General features: G+C 38.7%; 1 protein-coding gene across 1 annotated transcript in view; it reads left to right on the forward strand.

The window, feature by feature from the left end:
• Positions 1 to 22,293, forward strand: part of mtr (5-methyltetrahydrofolate-homocysteine methyltransferase) — a 78,216-nt gene that overhangs the window by 27,867 nt on the left and 28,056 nt on the right. The window contains exons 10-14 of the mRNA XM_079658888.1: positions 9,835 to 9,896; positions 10,672 to 10,739; positions 10,841 to 10,920; positions 12,539 to 12,651; positions 13,657 to 13,797. Of these exons, the coding sequence (XP_079515014.1) occupies positions 9,835 to 9,896; positions 10,672 to 10,739; positions 10,841 to 10,920; positions 12,539 to 12,651; positions 13,657 to 13,797 (464 nt within the window). The remainder of the gene's footprint in view (positions 1 to 9,834; positions 9,897 to 10,671; positions 10,740 to 10,840; positions 10,921 to 12,538; positions 12,652 to 13,656; positions 13,798 to 22,293) is intronic.

The raw sequence follows: 22,293 nt of genomic DNA on the forward strand, positions 1-22,293 counted from the left end.
GCACCGCACGTTCATGACAGCATGGCACTGGATTGTTATATGATGGAGTTTGATATTAACGAGGCGGCCGCGGCAGTTAGCAGCTAGCGGCTAGCTAGTAATTATGCTAATGTAGACATCAATCGTTATGTACTTTTATATTATGCTGATGTAACAGGATCTAGTGATATCCAAGCAACAGAGCTGAATTTAGCATAATACTTGTGTAGGTTGTACATGAAACCACTTGGTAATATATAAAAATATATGTATTTTGAATTATGATCAATTGTGATTTAAATCTTTATCTAAGAAGTAAAGCTGATGATGGATTACTGTGGTGGAGTTAGAATAACAATAGCCTATTTCTCTTTGAAATGGGATGGAGTAAAAGGATAGTAACTGTGATTATTCATGTTAAGTACCCAACAAGTAACTAAAACGTATAATACTTGAAGGAAAGGTGTAAAATGTTCCCATAAATACCAATATCACAGTACAACACCCCTTGTTGTTAAATACCAACCATGTATATATATATATGCCACTAAAACTGTGTAATATAGCTGGCTGCTAAATTCTCCAAACTGTTACAGGATATGTATTTTGTAAAATGTGTAACTTTCTTTATTATAATTTCTTGTTTTTAATCTTTAATACTTTTTTTTATACGTACTTTAATTAACATTAGGCTGTCTTAGGCTCTTTTCTGCTGTAACAATGTAAATGTATTCTGATTCTGATCTAATTGCTATGTTTTTTTCAGTTTGTTTCCCTATATTGAGACACTTGTTTTGTTTAAGATTATTTCTCCTTTTTTTACAAGATAAGCACTTTCAGTAACAATATATAAAATCTTTCAGCAGCAGAGGCTGGGGTGGAAACAGCATTTCTAACAAAGATGATTAAAATATTACAAGTTAAACATCAAGATGAACATACTATTGTTAATTTAAAAAGTACATGGGAAACTTAAATATCCTGCAATAGGAACAAATGTACCAAAATATTTCTAACATAAACATAAACTGAGGGCTTTCTTCCTGAGCCGCTGGAAGTAAAGGTCCTCCATGGATGGCAGCTCCGTCCTGGTGATGTTCTGTGCAGTTTTCACCACCCTCTGTAAAGCCTTACGATTAAGGGCGGTGCAGCTGCCGTACCAGGCCATGATGCAGCCGTGTCCGTGATGGACCCCGAGGAACCTGAAGCTGCTGACTTTCTCCACCGTAGTCCCATTGATGGCGATGGGGGCGTGTCCCTCTCTCTGCTGCTTCCTGCAATCCACAATCAGCTCCTTGCTTTAGTTTACGTTGAGATGGAGGTTGTTATCCTGGCACCAAGATGTCAGGTTTTCGACCTCCTCTCTGTACGCCGTCTCGTCGCCGTCTGTGTTCTGGCCGATGACGGTCGTGTCGTCAGCACGCAGGCCCGTGCCAGTGTCTTGAAGTGGCTGCGCTTCCTCCTGGGCCACATCCAAAATTGAGAAGAAAGAGAACAGACACACCACAGCTGGGTGAGGCTGGGGAAGATGAGTGAGGGAAAGACAGAAACAAAACAGGGGGACTAAGATGAGTGAGGGAAAGAGAGAAACAAGACAGGAGGACTAAAGTTTAAGAGAGAGGAAGAACACAGAATGTGAGTAAACAGTTGAATTCAATTACACATTTAAAACAAATTGTGTGAGTAAGTGAAGACATCCTTACAAGGAGGACTGCCCTGTAAAATTTAAAAGTTATTTTTGTTAAATATACATATCCTGTTGAGGCTAGAATCCAGAATCCTGCTTCATCGCTGTGACAAGCTCCACAGCTTTGATGTTGCCAAGGTCGTTGCCGCCACAGTGGATGAGCAGGACATCCGGGACTGTTCTTCCTCTCAAGGACTGATAGAAAAAGGGAAGAAGGTTCCTCCACCTCAGACCACCCTTGCCAAACCACCACACACGGCAATTGAGACCCAGGTTGCTTCCCATGCGGTGTCTGGCTCTTTCTTCCCCACGTCGAACGTAGCTGCTCCCTATTATCCACACATTGGGACCTAGATAGAATAAAATATATTGAAAAATGAGAAAAAAGTGGTTACTGGTGATCATCTTTTACAAAAAGGCGAGTTGTCAAATTGTTTTACGAACACTACACAAGTTTAATGTTTATATTATATTACATATAACTCTATAATTGTATATAGAATCATGATGAAACTTTGTAAGGATTAAGATTATATATTAATATTACATTAATTAATGCATGACTCATGACGATTGCATGCATTATTACGAAGCAGGATGTATTAACTCACTGACTTTTTGTGATAAGGTCACAATCAACTGATTTCACTTATCAGATGTAAAAATAAGGTACATATTAAATTAAAAGGTATGCAATCAACAAATTACTGAAACAAAATGAATACAAGATTCTTTTAAGAACTATACAGCAACTTGTCCAAGTATGGCGGGCTGCCCACTCTCCTTCAGGATTGGATTGGATGTTGATCCGGCTATTTCTGCCATCTATAAATAAAGTACAAATGATTAGCTCTTCAGGCCTCTTTAAAAATAATATGTGTTCTTGAAGATTCTGTATGCATCGTCGTTTACAATGGTAGGGACATTGCATTGGACATTTGTTGTGAAAAAGATATGTCATTTTTAGTTTTTTCATCTCACATTTATAGATTTTAAATTAAAAAATATATATAAAACGAATTATAAATTCAAAGTCTGGTTTCTAGAAAGTTAGCTAATGCATACAGAGTTAACATTGCAGAACTGCTGGCATGCATACATTTCTAGCATTTTGGTTAACTATGAAAAGTATGGAAAACTACTGAGCAAACACCCAACATTAGCTTAGCCACAGTAGCGGTTGCTGTTCAGTAGTTTGGCTTATTTTACTATTTTATATGACAACATGTTACATTACATACAGACATTAAGGAGGCAGTTTACAAAATCAATATGTTTCCGTCTCTTACCTTTTGTAGCAAACTGTCAAAGTTGTTGATTCATGTGATGTGACACGTCACATCACATGAACGTGCCGGGCGGCGCGGTCCCATGGGTTAGATGCACGTTCATAATGCAGAGGGAAATAACTCTCAGAATAACGTTATTAGCACATTTTTACAACTTGAGGAACGAATGTTTTTGATAAGGGCTATACAAGTGTTCATACTGGGTATTTTATTTAGTTAAAAAAAAAAAATCCAACGATTTACAGACCATTCTTTCCCCATGTAAGTCGGTGGGAAAAAGTGTTTCCGGGCCTAGCAACCAAACGGAAGTGTAGTACCGCCGTTTGGCCAGCACGAATATTTTCATCAGAGTCCGGCGCACTTCCTGGGGGCTTGGTGTCCTCGCGATTGAGAAACGGCCCATCACTTGTGTCACAAAGCGCATTTGCCTACCGACGTCAAGCCCCCAGGAAGTGCGCCTACGGGTACTTCTCAGGCATGCCGGGTAATCTTTGACGTTTCGCCCTCTCAAAAGTTGGGCCATTTTATCATCATGCGCCAATGAGCAACTCTCATAGGAATTAATGAGGCCCCGCCTCCCACGCTGTTTCCAGTTCTTATTATACTGTTTTTTTATTTTTATTTTTATTTTTTTATAAGTGCTTTATTGAACATTTTTGAAACATACAAAAGCACGGTGAGGATATCATCAACTTATCAACATAAGTGCAAGACATTCATTCACAATAAGACAAAAAAACATAAATAATACATCCAATAAGAGCCAGGGGGAGAGAAAAAAGCATAAAGGCACAAAAACGTTCTTATTATACATCCATGGAGGAAACTGGCTTCCAAGCCAATATTTCAAGGACATCGAGTGCCGCCGAAGGACTGTTCCAATCTCCAGCATACCTGGAATTCCACCGAGGCCACATCCTTGGTTTGGGGGTAATTTCGAGGCTGCACATGGGTAAAATTTGCGTCCTTCAAATCCCCACAATGCTTTGCGCACGGACCAATTTCAAAAACCCTTGCGGAGAATGGCTGAACCGACGCAGCACGGATTTAAATGTAAGTATGCAGTGGCGTAGAACATATTTTGATAAATATGTGACTTTGTTACATTTGTTATCACCAAAAATGTGTTGCGAGAAAGTACTGTAAAAAAAGTTCATAATTAGATAGACATTGTGAGGTATTTATTTTCGGTACAGTTTATGTTGAAACCGTTAGAGAGAGTGGCACACTTGTTAGCCTGTTCCATTCTTCTTCGTTTTCCGAAGCCGTGGCTTGGAAGTATACTTGCTTCGTTTCTGAAGGAAGTGACTTGGAAGTATGCAACTACCAAGCCAGTATCCTCGCGATTGAGAAACGGCCACGGTGTCAGTACACGATCGGCTCGGGTACACGATCGGCTCAGGTGCATATCCGTCGCATCCGTCATCCGTCATATGACGTCATATCCGGCGTCATTTTCGCGGGCTTCTCTGCGTCAACCGTCACAGTATCATTATTACGTTGTATGACATTGCATTTAACGGACGCTTTTATCCAAAAAATGCTTCCGGGTTCTGCAAGATGGCGGAGTGAGAAGCAGCAACGTTGCAGGCTCGTAGACAAAGTTTAGATTTGAGTCCTTGACTGCAAAACCGACAGGCAATAGCTTATTCATGATACACTTTAAGTTATTATAGAAGCTTAAATAGTCACATTTTACTTTAATTCTCCAGTTACCAACACTTTTGACATAAAGTGCCTGCTAGCATGACCGACCACGATTACAACTTAAAAGTTCTCCGTGAGGCGTGTGACGACTCGGATATTGAGGACATGGAAGCGGACAACTCTAAGGGACACAAAATATATTGGGACCACACACCAACTAAAGGACCGAATCCAAAGAAATCAAAGGTTCATGGCGAAACAAAAATGGCAGAGGATAGCAGCAGCACCATTCTCCAGGCAATACAAGTCTTATCCGGAAAAATGGATGAACAGACAGAGCTGTTAAAAAAGTTTGAAAAACGCATTGAAGCAAACACTGAAGCAGCTAAAGAAAATAAGAAAGACATTTTTGCTCTTCAGAAAAAGTTTGATGATCTTCTGAAAGATAACACTTTACTACGTAAGTCTGGCGAGGAGCAAGCCCGCTACAAACGGAGGTGGAATCTGAGGATGAATGGTCTGCCTGAAAAAGAAGGAGAAAACACAAGAGAAGCTGTGATCGGGATACTCACAAGAGTTGTTCCGCTGTCTGTGGAAAAGCTGCGTGACTCAGTAGACACTGTCCATCGGCTGGGTATGAAGGGTAATGCAGCTACTTCCAACAACACACCGCGGTCAATCATCATTCAGTTCGGGATGAGGACTGTTCCTGACGAGATCTGGAAAAAGTCCAAAGATGCGAGAGTCTGCAGCGAGATGCACATTCGTTTCAAAGAGGATTTCTCCAAGGAGGACCGGGAGGCTCGCTCCAAGCTGTGGCCACTGGTTCAAGAAGCCAGGAGAAAGGGGAAGAGAGCTTTTCTGAAGGAAGGCTTCGCGCTGATTGACAACAAAAGAGTGGACCCGGAATAACGTGAAAAACACCGCAGTAATTAACTGGAGGGACAGGAGGCAGGTTTTCGGTCCTCAGTAGGTATGCTGTCTCAGGTTATATTCAAAATGTTGTGAGCTATTGCACTAAATATGTTTGTTAAGGGCTACGTTACTCACTCCTGCGCATCGATATAGCATTCCTTTGCACATTTTCTTAAGGATTCTATCTTTGCTCATTCAATGTTATTGTTCATATCCTTAAATGCTAGGGGGCTAAAAAACAATGTGAAACGTAAGGCAATTTTTCTTTTTTGTAAGGAACAAAAAGCAAATTGTGTTTTTCTGAAAGAAACTCATTCTGCAGAAGCAGACACTAAGTTCTGGAAAGTACAATGGGGAGACAACATTTTTTTCAGCCATGGAACATCACATTCGGCTGGAGTGATGATTTTATTTAACAGGTTACCTGGAAATATAATTGACCACAGGAGTGATACAAACGGTCATTGGCTAATGGTTGTTACTGATGTTAATGGGACTAATTACATACTGGTGTGTGTTTATGGATATAACAGAAAGATTAAAAACAATAATTGTCTTTCAATCTTGTACCAAAAATTTGAGGAATGGAAAGTACTTTATATGACTGATAAGATTATAATCGGAGGGGATTTTAATGTAGTTCCTGATGAGTGGTTAGATCGTCTTCCTTTAAGGGGACATCGTTTTAATGATTCTATTATTCACTTGGCCTCTAAACTTAATTTAACTGATGTTTGCAGAATAAATAATCCCTCAAAGTCACAATATACCTGGTTTAACTCTTCTAACAATGGTCAGTGTTCTAGGCTCGATTGTTGGTTAATCTCTATTAGTTTAACTAATAATGTCTCAAAGTGTGACATTTCAGCATCACCTCTGACTGATCACTGTGTCATCTCTTTGTCCTTTTTACTATGTAACTTCAGTCCCAATCTTAAACCTATATGGAAATTCAATAATAGTCTTTTGGAGAATGCAGATTTTTGTAAAAAGATCAAACAACTGATAAAAGAAACTCTGGCTTTGGATATGTCATCTCTCAGTAAATGGGAATGGTTTAAATTTAGTGTGAGACAGATTGCGATAAATTCCAGTAAATACTCCTCTAGATTAAAGAAACAAAAACAACAAGAGATGACAAGTGAAATATATAATTTATGCCTTAAAGCTGAGTTATCATTGGATGAGCAAATTAAACTGAACAATTTACAAACTCAATTAGACAATATGTATTTGGAAAAAGCTAAGGGAGCTTTTATTCGTTCGAGAGCCCGATTGGATTGAGCAAGGAGAGAAAAACACTTCTTATTTCTTCAATCTAGAAAAGCAAAGACAAGTGAAAAAGAAAATCCAAAAACTGAGTGTTAATGATGTGACTATTGAAAATCAAGACCAGATAAACGAAGAAATTAGACTTTTTTATAGCAATTTATATAACTCAAAGTTTTCTAAAGAAAATTGTGATAACTTTTTTAGTAAAATTACAGAATTCAAAAATACAATAGATGATCCTTTTAAACAGTATATGGACGATCGACTAAAAATTGAAGAATTAGATAGTGCGTAACTGCAAATGTCTGGTGGCAAATCACCAGGGCTGGACGGTATAACCATAGAGTTTTACAAATGTTTTTGGTCAGATGTGCGAGAAATGCTTTATAAGGCTTTCACAGATTGCATTTCAGCAGGTAACCTTTCGCCAACCATGAAACATAGCCTTATTACTTTAATTCCAAAACCAAATAAAAATAATCTTTTGTTGGATAATTGGAGACCTATTACCCTACTATGTAATGATTATAAACTGTTAGCACATGTTTATGCTAACAGGTTAAACTCAGGTCTGAATCATCTAGTAGATGAATGTCAATCAGCCTTTATAAAGGGCAGAAGTATTCATAACCATACCAGACTGATATTGGATATGCTCGATTACCAGGAGTTTATTGATACTGAAGGTCTCGTACTATTTCTGGATTTTTATAAGGCTTTTGATACTGTTGAACATTCATTTTTAATGGAAACTCTGACATTTCTGGGTTTTGATGAACATTTCTGCAACATAATTAGGATGCTCTATTCGGACATCTATAGTTCTGTATCTTTGAACCCTGGAATGAGCCGTAGGTTTAAGGTTTTACATGGTATTCGACAGGGTTGCCCTATTTCCCCAAAATTATTTATTCTGGCCACCCAAGTATTAACGCTTATTATAAAGAATCACAAAATATTAGGCATTACCCTCTTTGACAAAGAATTTCAAATTAGTCAATTTGCGGATGACACATCCATTTTCTAAAGAATAAATCCATGGTAAAGGAAACTCTTAACACAATCTCAATTTTTTCAAAAGCATCAGGGTTATCTCTTAATCTTTCAAAATGTGAATTACTCCCGATCCATTCATGTGATGATTCCATTATTGACTCTATGAGTGGTACCTGAAGTGAAATATTTAGGAATAACATTATCTAAAAATTATATCAGGAGAGAAGATCTTAATATTTGTAACCGTATCACAGATATAAAGAAATCTCTCAGTCGTTGGTTAACAAGAGATCTTACTATTTTTGGCAGAGTTCTTCTTACTAAAGCAGAAGGTATATTTAAACTTAATTATCCATGCCACTCATGTTTTGTCTCTTCGGCTAATATAACAAAAAAAAAATCAATTATTTTCCAATTCTTGTGGAGAAATAAAACTCACTACATTAAAAATTCACAGCTTGTTAAAGAATATGATAAAGGCGGAATTAAAGCTTTAGAATTTGAATCAATGATTGGAACAATTAAAATAAAATGGTTAAAAGCTTTTTTGTCCCAGCCAGAATCCATGTGGTTCCATATTCCAGAGGCCATATTTAAACGTCTAGGAGGGTTTGATTTTCTTTTAAAATGTGATTTTGAGGTTAATAAGATTCCGACCAAATTGTCAAATTTTCATAAGCAGATACTTCATTACTGGAAAATGATATTTACCCACAATTTTTCTCCTCATGGATCTACTTTATGGAACAATAGAGTGATTATTATAAACAGAAAATCCTTGTTTAGGAGTGATTGGCATGAGAGGGGTATTTTGTTTGTTAATGATTTACTAGATTGCAATGGTAAACTGCTAGATGTTTTGGCTTTTTCAACGAAATACAATATAAAGTGTACTGCTAAAGATTATAACGAAATCTGTAAAGCAATTCCTGTGCACCTTATTGAAACGATTCATAATACTTTACTGTACTCAAATGTTGTATCAGTTTTACCTAATTTAGAATTTATTGGCGATACTCTTAAGAATAACAAATCTATTAATGCTTCTCTGAAATCCCACATTTTTCACAATTTCAACAGAGGCTTATTTCCACAAGGGACCGATTTAGACACTTTATCTGTAATGGAAAAAGCTCTATCTTGTTTTATAAAATGGCCTATTTCTCCTAAAGCAAAAGAAACTCATTTTAAAATTGTTCATAAAATCTACCCGGTTTCTCCTTTTTTAAATTCAAGATTTAATTTTGAAGTGGAACAATGTTCCTTTTGTAATTTATCTGATGAATCGTTGGAACATTTATTTTTCTCATGCCCTTTTTCTGAATTGTTTTGGTTGAATGTGAGAGATTGGTTGTTAGTTAAATTAACAAATATTCCGGCCTTCAAAATATATCACATTTGATATTATATTGATAATTTGGACTCTCCCATATCTGATTTGGTAAATATTATTATTATTTTGGGTAAATACCATTTACATTGTAGTAAATGGAGAGGAGGCAAGCCCTCCTTTCCCTGTTTCATAAATGAGTTCAAGTCCTTTTTTCTGTCCCTTAGGAAAATACAATCTTGTAACATGTCTATAAAGATTTGCAATGACATTTCAAATGGTTATTATTTTAAGTAAGCGTAATGCCTCTTAAATGTTTTTGTGCCTTCAATGTTTGTGTGCCTTTATGCTTTTTTCTCTCCCCCTGGCTCTTATTGGATGTATTATTTATGTTTTTTTGTCTTATTGTGAATGAATGTCTTGCACCTATGTTGATAAGTTGATGATATCCTCACCGAGCTTTTGTATGTTTTAAAAATGTTCAATAAAACATTTATATAAAAAAAAAAATTAAAAAAAGGTGTACTGACACCGGTACGCATTTCAGATTGTTGCCGCGCATGCGTACCTGCGTACCAGTTATGTGCACCCCTGGTTATATGAATGTTTGTACAAACACTGAATGATTCAGCCGTAGCACACACTGACCTTGCTAAATGTCTCAGTGCACCCGAGATAATGTAATGATGCCATGAACTCTGCCTTCTGTTTTCTGTCAGGTCTTCCCAACACATTTGGAGAGTACGACGAAACCCCGACAGTAACATCCTCCAATTTAAAGGTTCTATTCCATCATTTATTTATAGGAATGGTGTTTAATGCTATTATAATTTATTTCTTCTTTTATCTTTAATTATTTTGTATGCACGCTTTAGGTAACATTAAGCTGTCTTTGCTCTTTTCTGCTGTAGCAATGTACATGTCCCCTCTGTGGGACTAATAAAGGGATTCTGATTCTGACGTACATTATATAACACATTGATCTGTCATTTGATCTATGTATCAACAGTTAAAAGACGTTACAGTAATCTTCAAGAATACTATTTACAAAATGATATTATGTACATACATTAATATCAATAATTTGATAAGTAAGTATTCATCATTATTGAATACTCGTTTTGGCACGTACATGCATCCTTCAGGTTAAATATCGCATTATGTCTTAGGTTTGCTGATGGCTCACTATAGTGTCAGACTTCTTCAACATGCAACATCCACTCCATGATCCTATACAGAGAGCGATCTTTACAGATGAATCACTTTGACAACACAAGATGGTGGCAGCGCCTTGATAAAAGTCCGATTTCGATACAAAACAATATACGTTTTATTTCAATATTCTCAAGTTTGCATGTGTACACACTTGTGCTATAGCATTTCTTTTAATACCAATTCTCTCTCAAAAACAGACAGTAGTCTCAAAACCATCCTGTTTAAAAAAAGAGTTAGTAATTCAAAATACAATACTATATTCTAAGAAAGTATAGCTGATCCTTGCTGACTCATTGTTGCAGCTGACTAAATATTCATATGTATTATATCTGTGTGTGCAGGAATTTGCTATGGATGGCCTGGTGAATATAGTGGGAGGCTGTTGTGGGACTACACCAGGGCACATCAGGTAATTATGTCATTTTTTCTTCTTAAAGTGATTACAAAATCATGGCAATTTTTTTGAATATTAAAATATATTTTCCTATCCCCTCTTTCTTCCTAAAACAGGGCCATATCAGAAGCAGTCAAACAGTGTCAGCCCAGAGTTCCTGCTGCTGATATTTATCAGGACTACATGCTGCTCTCAGGTAATACAACCTTCTGTAACAACATGTGAAAACAAAACTCTGCATAAAGGTAGTCTGCAATATGTGCCAGGTAAATCTCATTTTAAAAATACTTTTATGTTAAAACTAGGGCCGGGACTTTAACGCGTTAATTAAGATTAATTAATTACACAAAAATTAACGCGTTAAAAAAATTAACGCATTTTAATCGCACTTATTTTTGCACCGAGGAACGTTTCTCACTGGATGAGTTTCAGTGGTACCGATTATACTGGAGCACCAACTAACGTTCATGACTTCAGACAACAACAAACCACAGTGAACAATAGTCAAACATGAACGAAGAAGCTGATGAGACCGCTTTGGTTGGCCCCGTGGATGGGACATTTTGTTTTAAAAACGGACGCATGGAAGCGTCGATAAGAGCACGGTTGTTTGCAAATTATGCAAAAAGGAATTCGCATATCACCGCAGCACATCAAGCCTCAAGTATCACCTCAATGCAAAACATATAGCAGCTAGCGTGGAAGCTAGCGTGGACGTTAGCCCGACTCGGAGTACAAGGACCCACACCCAATTCGCGTTGATCAAACAGTGGCCTATGCAACAGAGAGATTTTATTTTTCATCAGGATATTGGAAGAATAGGAGGGATTGAGGTCAATCACTGGCACTTTTTATTTTTATTTTAAATGGTACACTTTATGTTGAACTATTTATTACATTGTTGGTGCAACTGGCACTTTATGTTGAACTGTTTATTGTTTTGGCCAAGGTTATTGAGAGAGTTGGACTGAAATTGATTAGATTTTTTAAATCAACTGTTGGTAAATCAACAAAGTCTGTTATGGCCTCTGAAGCAACAGAGAGATGTTTTCTAATATTCAGGGTTTCCAATGTTCTGAATGTACTTGAAAGTATTGTGTTTTACTTAAAAAACAAAGTGTTATAGTTTACAGAAGGTCTACCTACCTATAGGCTACCTGAATCTCTGAAATGTACTATATTCCTAAATATGCTATTGCTACACTTTATGGCAAAAATTGCACTTTTCTGTTGGTCTTGGTTAAGTACCACCTTGAAAAAAATAAACAATGTTTTGTTGCTTAAGCTTATGTATTCAGTCATTATTCAATGGTATACTAAAATCCATGTGAAAAGAATTGCTTCTCACTGTTCTCAGGTCAAATATTTATATGTGATTAAAAGTGCGATTAATTTCGATTAATTAATTACAAAGCCGAATTAATTAGATTAATTTTTTTAATCGAGTCCCGGCCCTAGTTAAAACTAGTAAATCCCTTTTTCAGACTACAGTTACAGTAATTATTGTCTTTAGGATCTATAAAAGTGCTTTTATGTATTTTTTATTTATAACCAACCTTTATTTATATGTGTTTAACACATCAGCTGCTATTATTTGAGCATTTCCTATACACCACTATGAATACAAAATCCAGATCAAAACTCAAAGCATGTACATTTAAACAGGACAAAGTTTAAATGTTCAGGCATTGGAGTTTGTTCTTGCTTTAATCTTTTGAATGAAATAGTGGGGCTGTAACCCCCCTTCCCTCTATTCATCCCTGTTTGACTCAAAAACATAGAGTTAATGTGATCAAATATTTTCCCCTTTTCAGGTTTAGAGCCTTTCAGGATCGGCCCTTACACCAACTTTGTGAACATCGGCGAGCGCTGCAACGTGGCCGGGTCGCGCAAGTTTGCCAAGCTGATCATGTCGGGAAACTACGAGGTGAGACACATTCTGAGGACAGTACTGTTTTTGTAAAGATTGTAATTGTTTTGCTGCTATTTGAACATGCTTTTGGGCAGCATAGGATGAATGGCACGGACTTAAGGACTATCTAAAATTGTTCTGCAGTGACTGGGCTTAGGTGGCACACAAGCCCCCCCAACACATGTCATCGTTGAGATAAAGTTGCTTTGATTTTCCTGAGATCATATGCCTCATCCCAAAGACTGTATATCTAAACTTTTAAAGTTTTTTACAAACAGAAAGTTTGAAGGGTGTGCTTCAGTTACAGTATGTATTTTTAAACAATATGGATGTAACGTTTTATGAGTTTCTAAGGGGTCAGAACATTAAGTCTAGTAAGGCTGTATAGCGTAAACCTGACATGCACATCATAATCTGTGGCTGCTAGAATGTACAGAAATTGTTCCCATATGTGTAAGGATAGCCCAGTAGTGCATGTGAGGCGGGGCCAGGTCATCCCCACTAGCAACTTCAATTATAATTGTTTTGCTTGGAGGAAATTCTTAAAAGAAACGGATAAATGATTCATGGACAAAGTTTGTCTTTTGTTATATTTAATAATGTAATAAAGAAAGTCAATATACAATTGAATTGATCTCAAATGCAGGAACAGAGAAACTTCATCCTCAGAGGATAAAGAGGTTCTGCACCCCGAACACAGCTCACAGTCTCACTATATATTCATGAAAGGAAACAGCCAACTCTCCCTGCATCCCATCATTAAACCATAAAACCCCCTTGTCCTTAACCATTTGCAAATCCACCTCTACTCTTCCTTTTGCACTCCTGAAATGTAAATCCTAAAAATATGTCTCTGTTAAACACATACAAGACTAGACATACAATTTAATGGGAAAAGGCAATTAGAGTATAAGACTAACTTTATAACTTTCATCAAATCTGTCTAATTCTGAGCGCAGCTGTACTTGTATCTTGAATATAACCGTTTGTTTGCTGGGTTCCTCTCTGTCTGTTGTCCAGGAGGCTCTCAGCATTGCTAAAGCCCAGGTGGAGATGGGGGCCCAGGTCCTGGATATAAACATGGACGAAGGGATGCTGGAGGGGCCCACAGCTATGGCCCGCTTCTGTAACTTGATTGGTTCTGAGCCAGACATCTCACGGGTAGGGAGCTGAAAGGCAGTGGAATATACTCATAAATCATCAATATGATTAGCCATGTAACGATATTAGGTATATTGGGACACACTATATTACAGAAATGACGACCGATCTCCCACAATTCCAAAGTGTTATTGTAGGAGAGAACATTATTTTTGGGGTTCTCTAGCTTTAAGAATAACAATTTTGTGTAAGGGGTAGTGGGATAGTGGGAGGCACCTACATTCCCAACAGGTGGCTCCACCCTCTTCCAATTAGCAGTATTGGGAGCAGGGTTGGAGACCTCACACCTGGTGCTAATCACTCCCTCAAGGGAGACAAAGCACACAGAGTTGCTCAGTGGACAGAGACTAGTTTGGTGTGTGAAGTTGTTTGCAATCCGCCAAAAGCAAGAGAAGAAGAAGAAGAAGGAGTTCGGATTGTTGGCGCGAGTAAATAACTGGTCGAGGAGCTGTTGACGGAGGGAGGGAGAAACGGACGGAGGAAGCCGGAAGAAGAAAGTGAAGTTGGAGACACGCTGCAGAAAGTTCAGAGAGAGTCGGAAATCATCGAAACATACAGAAACGGTAGCATTGGACTGGTTAGCATAAACTGTACATTGACTGTATCATCATGTCAACCAGCTCAGATGGGACCCAAAGAGCTGATATGGAATGGGAGGAAACCAAAGCTGTGAGGAAGAAAAGGGCTTTGAGGGAAAAAGTTAGCAGACCAAGAACACAAAGTTGGTCGGATTGGTCGAGTGGAGCAGGCTTAAACAAAAAACCAAAAGGCAGTCAAAATGAAAAACAAGCAATTTCGAATACAGAACTAGAGCAGGAGTGGAAAGTTATAATATAATTCAACCGGGATGGTGGGCATTACCACCCGATTCAACTGACAAAATCAATTGAGAAAGAAATGGGTAAAATCAAATTTGCCAAGTTTATGAACCACAAACGAGTTTTGATACAAGCAACCAGCAAGCAACAGCAGGGAAAAACACTTAAAATGACGACACTCAGTGGGGAAAAAATAAAGGCTCATATCCCAGGAGCAATGGCAATGTTGAGAGGAGTCATATCTGGAGTTCCACTTAATATGTCTATGGATGATGTTAAAAAGGAGATTTAAAGGAGGAAAAGTTATTGAGGCAAACAGACTTATGAGCAAAAGAGATGGCACATTGAAGGAAACACTTTCACTAGTTATTCAGTTTGAGAAAAATATACCGAAATCTGTGCAACTAGGATACATGAACTACAGTGTGAGGGAATTCATCCCAAAACCACTTAGATGCTATGCATGCCAAAGAATGGGACACACAGCAATGCAGTGTAAAGGAAAACTAAGGTGTGCGAGATGTGGAGGCCAACATGAGTATGGGAAATGTGAAAAAGAGGCAAAGATGAAATGCTGTAATTGTGGAGGAGAGCACAGTGCGGCGTTTGGTGGATGTGTAGTGCAGAGAGAAGCCAGAGAAGCTCAGAGGGTCAAAGTACTCAGTAAAGTCTCATATGCAGAAGCTCTAAAGAAGGTTAGGGAAACGGAAGCAAACAATCAGGCTTCTAGTGGAAGGGTTCAAAGAAACTTAGTACAGAGTGGTAGCAACATTTCAGAAAGGCAGGTTACAAATCAAAGCCAAGTACCTGTGGAAATTAAAGAAGATGATAGCATTCTCGTGGTAAAGAAAGTCAACTTTATGACATTCATCTGCCATACCATTAATGTTGCAGCACAGATGAAGAAGAAAAGTGACAGAATCAAAACCATCGTGCAGGCAGCGGAGAAATTCCTTAACATTAGAGATATAAAAGCAGACCAGATACATGAATTACTAGCAACAAAAGATGTGGGAGAAACGGACAACCAGGATGAGGGTTAGCACGTTGTTAATGGTAATTCACATACTCCAGTGGAATGCTAGAAGCCTCATAGCTAATGGACAGGAGTTTAAAAAATATGTCTATGAGTTACAAACATTGCCAGATGTAATTTGTGTGCAAGAGTCTTGGTTAAAACCTCATCTAGACTTTATGATTCCAGGGTTCAGCTCTATCAGATATGATAGAGTTAGCAATCAAAATGGTGGAGGGTGTGTTACTTTCATAAAGGATGGGCTGGCCTATAGGGTAGTCCCATCCCCTGACGACAAGGAATGTGTCATAATAGAAATATGCAGCCCAAGGAAAGAAGGGAACATAAAGCTTATCAATTTCTATAACCCGTGTAAAAATCTGGACATTGAAACCTTACAGACAATAGCAGGGACGGCTCATAGAAGGGAAGTATGGTGTGGTGACTTTAATGCTCACAACAGCCTTTGGGGAAGCAGTCAAACAGACAGTAATGGGGATGTCGTAGAAGAAATGCTAGAAGAAAGATCACTGTTTTGCCTTAATGATGGACAAAAAACAAGAATAGACGTGAATAGGGGGACACAATCATGTTTGGACCTCACACTGGTGACGGATAGGTTAGTTAAATCATGTGAATGGTATGTTAAAAGTGATTCTACCATAGGAAGTGATCATTACCCAGTTTTCACAATCATCAATACAAAGGTATGTAGACAGGAAGGGAGTGTATTTACCAGGTGGTGCTTTGGTAAAGCTGACTGGGAAACATTTAGGCTTTACTGTAAGGAGTCAGCGCAATTGTTAACATTAGAAGGAAGTATAGAGGAGTGCTCAAATCAAGTCACAATGCACATTAAAGAAGCAGCAAATAAAACTATACCTAAAAGAACAACAGAGGGTAGGAAGAAAGTGGTTCCGTGGTGGAATGAGGAATGTAGCAGAGCTATTAAAGAACGAAACAAGGCATTTAGGTCTTTAAAGAAAAACTTGTCACAAGACAATATTTCAGATTATCAAAGGAAAAGGGCAGTAGCCCGTAAAACAGTAAAATACACAAAAAAGACGTCATGGAGAGAGTATTGTTCCACCATTGGAAGAGGAGTAAAGTTAGGGGATGTATGGTCGATGTTTAAACGGATGAATGGGAAAAGGAAGTCGGTTAAAATTCCCGCTTTGATTGATGGGGAGAAAGTGGCAGTGTCAAATGAAGAGAAGGCAGAATGTTTAGGTAGGGCATTTGCTGCGGTGCATAGTGGGGAACACCTTGATGACAAACATAGACAGCAAAAAGAGTGTGTATTAAGAGAAAATGAAAATGTGAGGGAAAAGAGACGGGATGATAATTCAGCTCTTGATGTAGACTTCTCAATAGCAGAACTTAAAATAGCTTTGCAAGGTACAGGATACTCAGCACCAGGACAAGACCAGCTATGCTATGCCATGTTCCGGCAGCTACCAGAGGAAACGTTCAAATTAGTCCTGAGACTATTTAATCAAATCTGGAGAAACGGAGTCTTACCAATGAGTTGGAAAACGGCAGTTATATTGCCATTTAATAAGCCAGGGAAGGATCCTGCTAATCCCAATAATTACAGACCCATAGCATTAACATCACACTTATGTAAATGGATGGAGAAGATGATAGTGCATAGACTATCACACGTCTTAGAACAGAGAGGGTTAATAAGTCATTTTCAGAGTGGTTTTCGTAAAGGAAGATCCACAATAGATGCTTTGATTAGAGTAAGCAATGAGGTGGAAAAGACAGTGAAAATGAAAGAGGTTATGGCAATAGTATTTTTTGATATTGAAAAGGCTTATGATTCTATGTGGAGGGATGGGTTGCTCATCAAATTGAGTAGAATGGGTGTTGGAGGGAGAATGTATAACTGGATCATGGCTTTTTTATCAGACAGAACATTCAGAGTTAAAGTAGGGGCAGAGGTTTCAAAAGAGTGCAGTATAGAAAATGGTATTCCTCAAGGGAGTTCAATCAGCCCGATATTATTTAATGTTATGATAAATGACATTTTTAGTAATTTGGATGGATGCATAAAATCTGCACTATATGCAGATGACGGGGCCATATGGATACGGGGAAGAAATGTTCCATATGTGTTTGAAAAAATAGGGAAAGCTATAAAGAAAGTGGAGAAGTGGTCATACAACTGGGGTTTCAAGCTGTCAGCAAGCAAATCTTGCTTTATGAAATTTACGAATAAACGCAAGATGGAGACTGAGAAGCTTACATTATATGGAAAGCCGATGAGTGAGGTCAATGAATTTAAATATCTGGGGCTATGGTTAGATAGTAAATGTACATGGAAAACTCATATTAAACATTTGGAAACAAAATCCAAAAAAGTGTTGAACCTATTAAGAGCAGTGACTGGGGGGCAGACAAACAGGCATTAATCGACATCTATCGGGCAATTATGAGGACAACACTGGATTATGGGTGTTTAATATATGCAGCAGCAGCACAAACGTCATTACTAAAAATTGATAGGTTACAATATAAAGCGTTACGGTTGTGTATAGGTGCAATTAAGTCAACCCCTACTAATGCAATATTAGTTGAAGCAGGAGAGACTCCATTGGAGCTAAGAAGAGAGAAAATTGCTCTTGCTTATTGGGTCAGGTTAAAAGGAAGTGGGGAAGGAAATATCACAAACAAAATACTACAGGAGTGCTGGGAATATTCTAAGTTTCAGGGGCGTGGGTTTGGATGGACAAATAAAGAAAAAATAAGGACATACGGCATGCATGAGTTAGAGTTTTCACCATCAAATCCATTCAGTAGTGTACCCCCATGGCTCTTTCCAATAGTAAATATAGATGTGAGTATTGTAGAAAAGAAAAGAGAATGGCAAATAAATGAAGTAGGACTCAAAACAAGTTTGTACCTCAGGAATAATTATCACAATTACCTCAAAATATATACAGATGGTTCTAAAAACAAAGAAGAGTGTGTCGGAATTGGTATATATATCCCAGAATTTAAAGTGTCAATATCAAAAAGAGCATCAGACCATCTTTCAGTGTATACAGCAGAAATGCTGGCAGTAGTAATAGGATTACAGTGGGTGGAAGAGGTCAGACCAGACAGGGTGGTGATATGCACAGATTCATTATCCAGTTTACAAAGCATACAGTCAACAACAACTGCCAGAGAAGACATACTCATAGAAATCAATCACAGCCTGTTAAGACTTCACAGAAGCGGCATAGATCTGCAGTTCTGCTGGGTGCCTGCGCATGAGGGGGTGAAAGGGAACGAGTGTGCTGATAGATTAGCAAAAAGTGCACTACAAAAGGAAATCACATTACCAGTTCAACTTGGAAAAGGAGAAGGAAAAGCAGTTATTAAGAAGAAAGGGATGGAGATCTGGCAGAAAAGGTGGGAGAAAGACCAGAAAGGCAAAGAATACCATCAAGTGCAAAAGACAATTACAATTAATATTTATAAAGAAAGAAACAGAAGGGAGGAAGTAATGATAGCTAGGCTCAGACTAAATCACACTGCATTAAATGGTACGCTGTATGTCATGGGGAAAAGTGACAGTGACAAGTGTGGGAACTGTGGAGTTAGGGAAAATGTGGAACATACAGGACTGTCTCAGAAAATTAGAATATTGTGATAAAGTTCTTTATTTTCTGTAATGCAATTTTTAAAAAAAAAAAAAAAAAAAAAAAATGTCATACATTCTGGATTCATTACAAATCAACTGAAATATTGCAAGCCTTTTATTATTTTAATATTGCTGATTATGGCATACAGCTTAAGAAAACTCAAATATCCTATCTCTAAATATTAGAATATCATGAAAAAGTATACTAGTAGGGTGTTCAACGAATCACTTGAATCGTCTAATTAACTCGAAACACCTGCAAGGGTTTCCTGAGCCTTGAAAAACACTCAGCTTGGTTCAGTAAACTAAATCACAAGTATGGGGAAGACTGCTGATCTGACTGCTGTCCAGAGGACCGTCATTGACACCCTCCATCAGGAGGGTAAGACACAAAAAGAAATTTCTCAAAGAGCAAGCTGTTCACAGAGTGCAGTTTCAAAGCACATCCACAAAAAGTCTGTTGGAAGGGGGAAATGTGGCAGGAAACGCTGCACAACCAAGAGAGATGACCGCAGCCTTAACAGCATTGTGAAGAAGAGTCGCTTCCAGAATTTGGGGGAGCTTCAAAGACAGTGGACTGAAGCTGGAGTCCAGGTATCAAAAGTCACTGTTCACAGACGTGTCCGGGAAATGGGCTACAATAGCCGTATTCCCATGGTCAAGCCACTTCTGAACTCAAGACAACGGAAGAGGCGTCTGACTTGGGCTAAGGAAAAGAAGCACTGGACAGTTGCACAGTGGTCCAAAGTCCTCTTTTCAGACGAAAGCAAGTTTTGTATTTCATTTGGAAGTCAAGGCGCCAGAGTCTGGAGAAAGGCTGGAGAGGAGCAAAATCCAAGTTGCTTGAAATCCAGTGTGAAGTTCCCACAGTCAGCGATGGTTTGGGGAGCCATGTCAGCTGCTGGTGTTGGTCCACTGTGTTTCATCAAGCCCAGAGTAAATGCAGCTGTGTACCAAGAGATTTTAGAGCACTACATGCTTCCGTCTGCTGAAAAGCTCTATGGAGATGAGGAATTCATTTTCCAGCATGATCTGGCACCTGCCCACAGTGCCAAAACCACCAGTAACTGGTGTACTGACCATGGCATTACTGTCCTCGATTGGCCTGCAAATTCCCCTGACCTGAACCCCATAGAGAATATGTGGGGTATTGTGAAGAAGAAGCTGAAAGACACCAGACCCAACAATGCTAATGAGCTAAAGGCCGCTATTGAAGCATCCTGGGCATCCATAACACCTCAGCAATGCCACAGGCTGATTGCCTCCATGCCACGCCGCATTGATGCAGTAATCCGTGCAAAAGGATTCCCAACCAAGTACTGAGTGCATTAATGGACATTTTCAAATGTTTGATTGTGTTTTGCTGTTATAAATCTTTTTTTTTTACTTGGTCTGAGGAACTATTCTAATTTTTTGAGATAGGATTTTTGAGTTTTCTTAAGCTGTATGCCATAATCAGCAATATTAAAATAATAAAAGGCTTGCAATATTTCAGTTGATTTGTAATGAATCCAGAATGTATGACATTTTTGTTTTTTTAATTGCATTACAGAAAATAAAGAACTTTATCACAATATTCTAATTTTCTGAGACAGTCCTGTATTTTATTACATTGTGTCACCTATAGAGTTGAAAGAGGGAAATTAAGGGATACAGTTTTAGAGGCAGAGAGGGAGTGGAATGTAGCGGGTATTCTGGGAACAGAAGGAGAAGGAGTAAGAGCTATCAGAAAAGCACTGTTCACCTTTTTGAGGGAAACTGGGATAGGGAAAAGAATTTAACAGTAGACCATGGATGATTTGTGTTTTGTTTTGTTTTATTTATTTTATTTTATTTTATGGTTTTCTTTTTGATATGCTGGTTTAGTAGAGGACTGACATGATGATACACACTCGTGTACAGTAGGTGGCGGTATGCAACCAAAAGCTGTTTGCGACCCGCCATTAAAAAAGAGAAGAAGAAGAAGAGTTGCTCAGTGGTGTGTGGCACATGGAGGGAGCAGGAGGCTCCCAGTGTAAGGAAACGTTTTGGGAAAGCTGGTAAGTCGGTTAGCGGCCCGGCTACGTTAGCCTTTGTTTAATGGAAGGTATTTTTGAGTTTGATAGCAATAAAGCCTCTTTTTGGATTTGAACACTGCCTCTGTCGTGACTGCTGCACTACCACTTTCCTCTTTATCTGCCCAGTCCTGTTACACTGGTGGAGAATGCGGGCATAAGGACTCTAGTGGTGGTGTTTCAGTCAAAAAGTTGCAAAAAAAAAGAAGAAAGTTTTCTGCATTTTTAAGATGGAGGATGTACTAAGAGAGTTGATTGAGTTTGGATGTGTTCTCACTACGACCTGGACGCACAACGATGGTGGAACATCAAATCCACACAGAGCCGCGCCAAAAGGTAAAGATGCGGCCCTACCGGGTGCCAGAGGCAAGACGGGCGGCCATTGAGCAAGAAGTGCAGAAAAGGCTGGCTATGGGGGTGATTGAAGAATCTCACAGTGAGTGGACCAGCCCTGTCGGTTCTGGTTCCTATGCCAGACAAAACCAACAGGTTCTGTGATGATTTCAGAACATTGAATTAAATCTCCAAGTTTGATGCGTATCCTATGCCCAGGATAGATGAGCTGATTGATCGGCTTGGGGAAGCCAGGTATATCAGCACTCTGGACTTGACGAAAGGGTATTGCTTGAAGCAGCCTCAAGAGAGAAGACGGCCTTCGCCACCCCTACAGGGCTGTACCAGTATACTGTGCTTCCCTTCGGGCTTCATGGAGCACCAGCCACGTTCCAGAGACTGATGAACAAGGTCCTGAGGCCACATTGTGAGTATGCAGCTGCCTATTTAGATGACGTTGTTATCCACAGTGACTCATGGGATAGCGCGGCAACGTCAGACCACAAGAAAGGAAGGTCCAGGCAATCCAGGTCTGGCCCCGGCCATCAACAAAGAAACGGGTGAAAACGTTCTTGGGTCTGATGTCCTACTATTGCCGTTTCATCCCAAACTTCTCTACAGTAGCCTCTCCCTTTACAGACC

Source organism: Notothenia rossii, assembly GCF_949606895.1.
Source record: "Notothenia rossii genome assembly, chromosome: 11".
In the NCBI taxonomy this organism is placed as follows: Eukaryota; Metazoa; Chordata; class Actinopteri; order Perciformes; family Nototheniidae; genus Notothenia; species Notothenia rossii.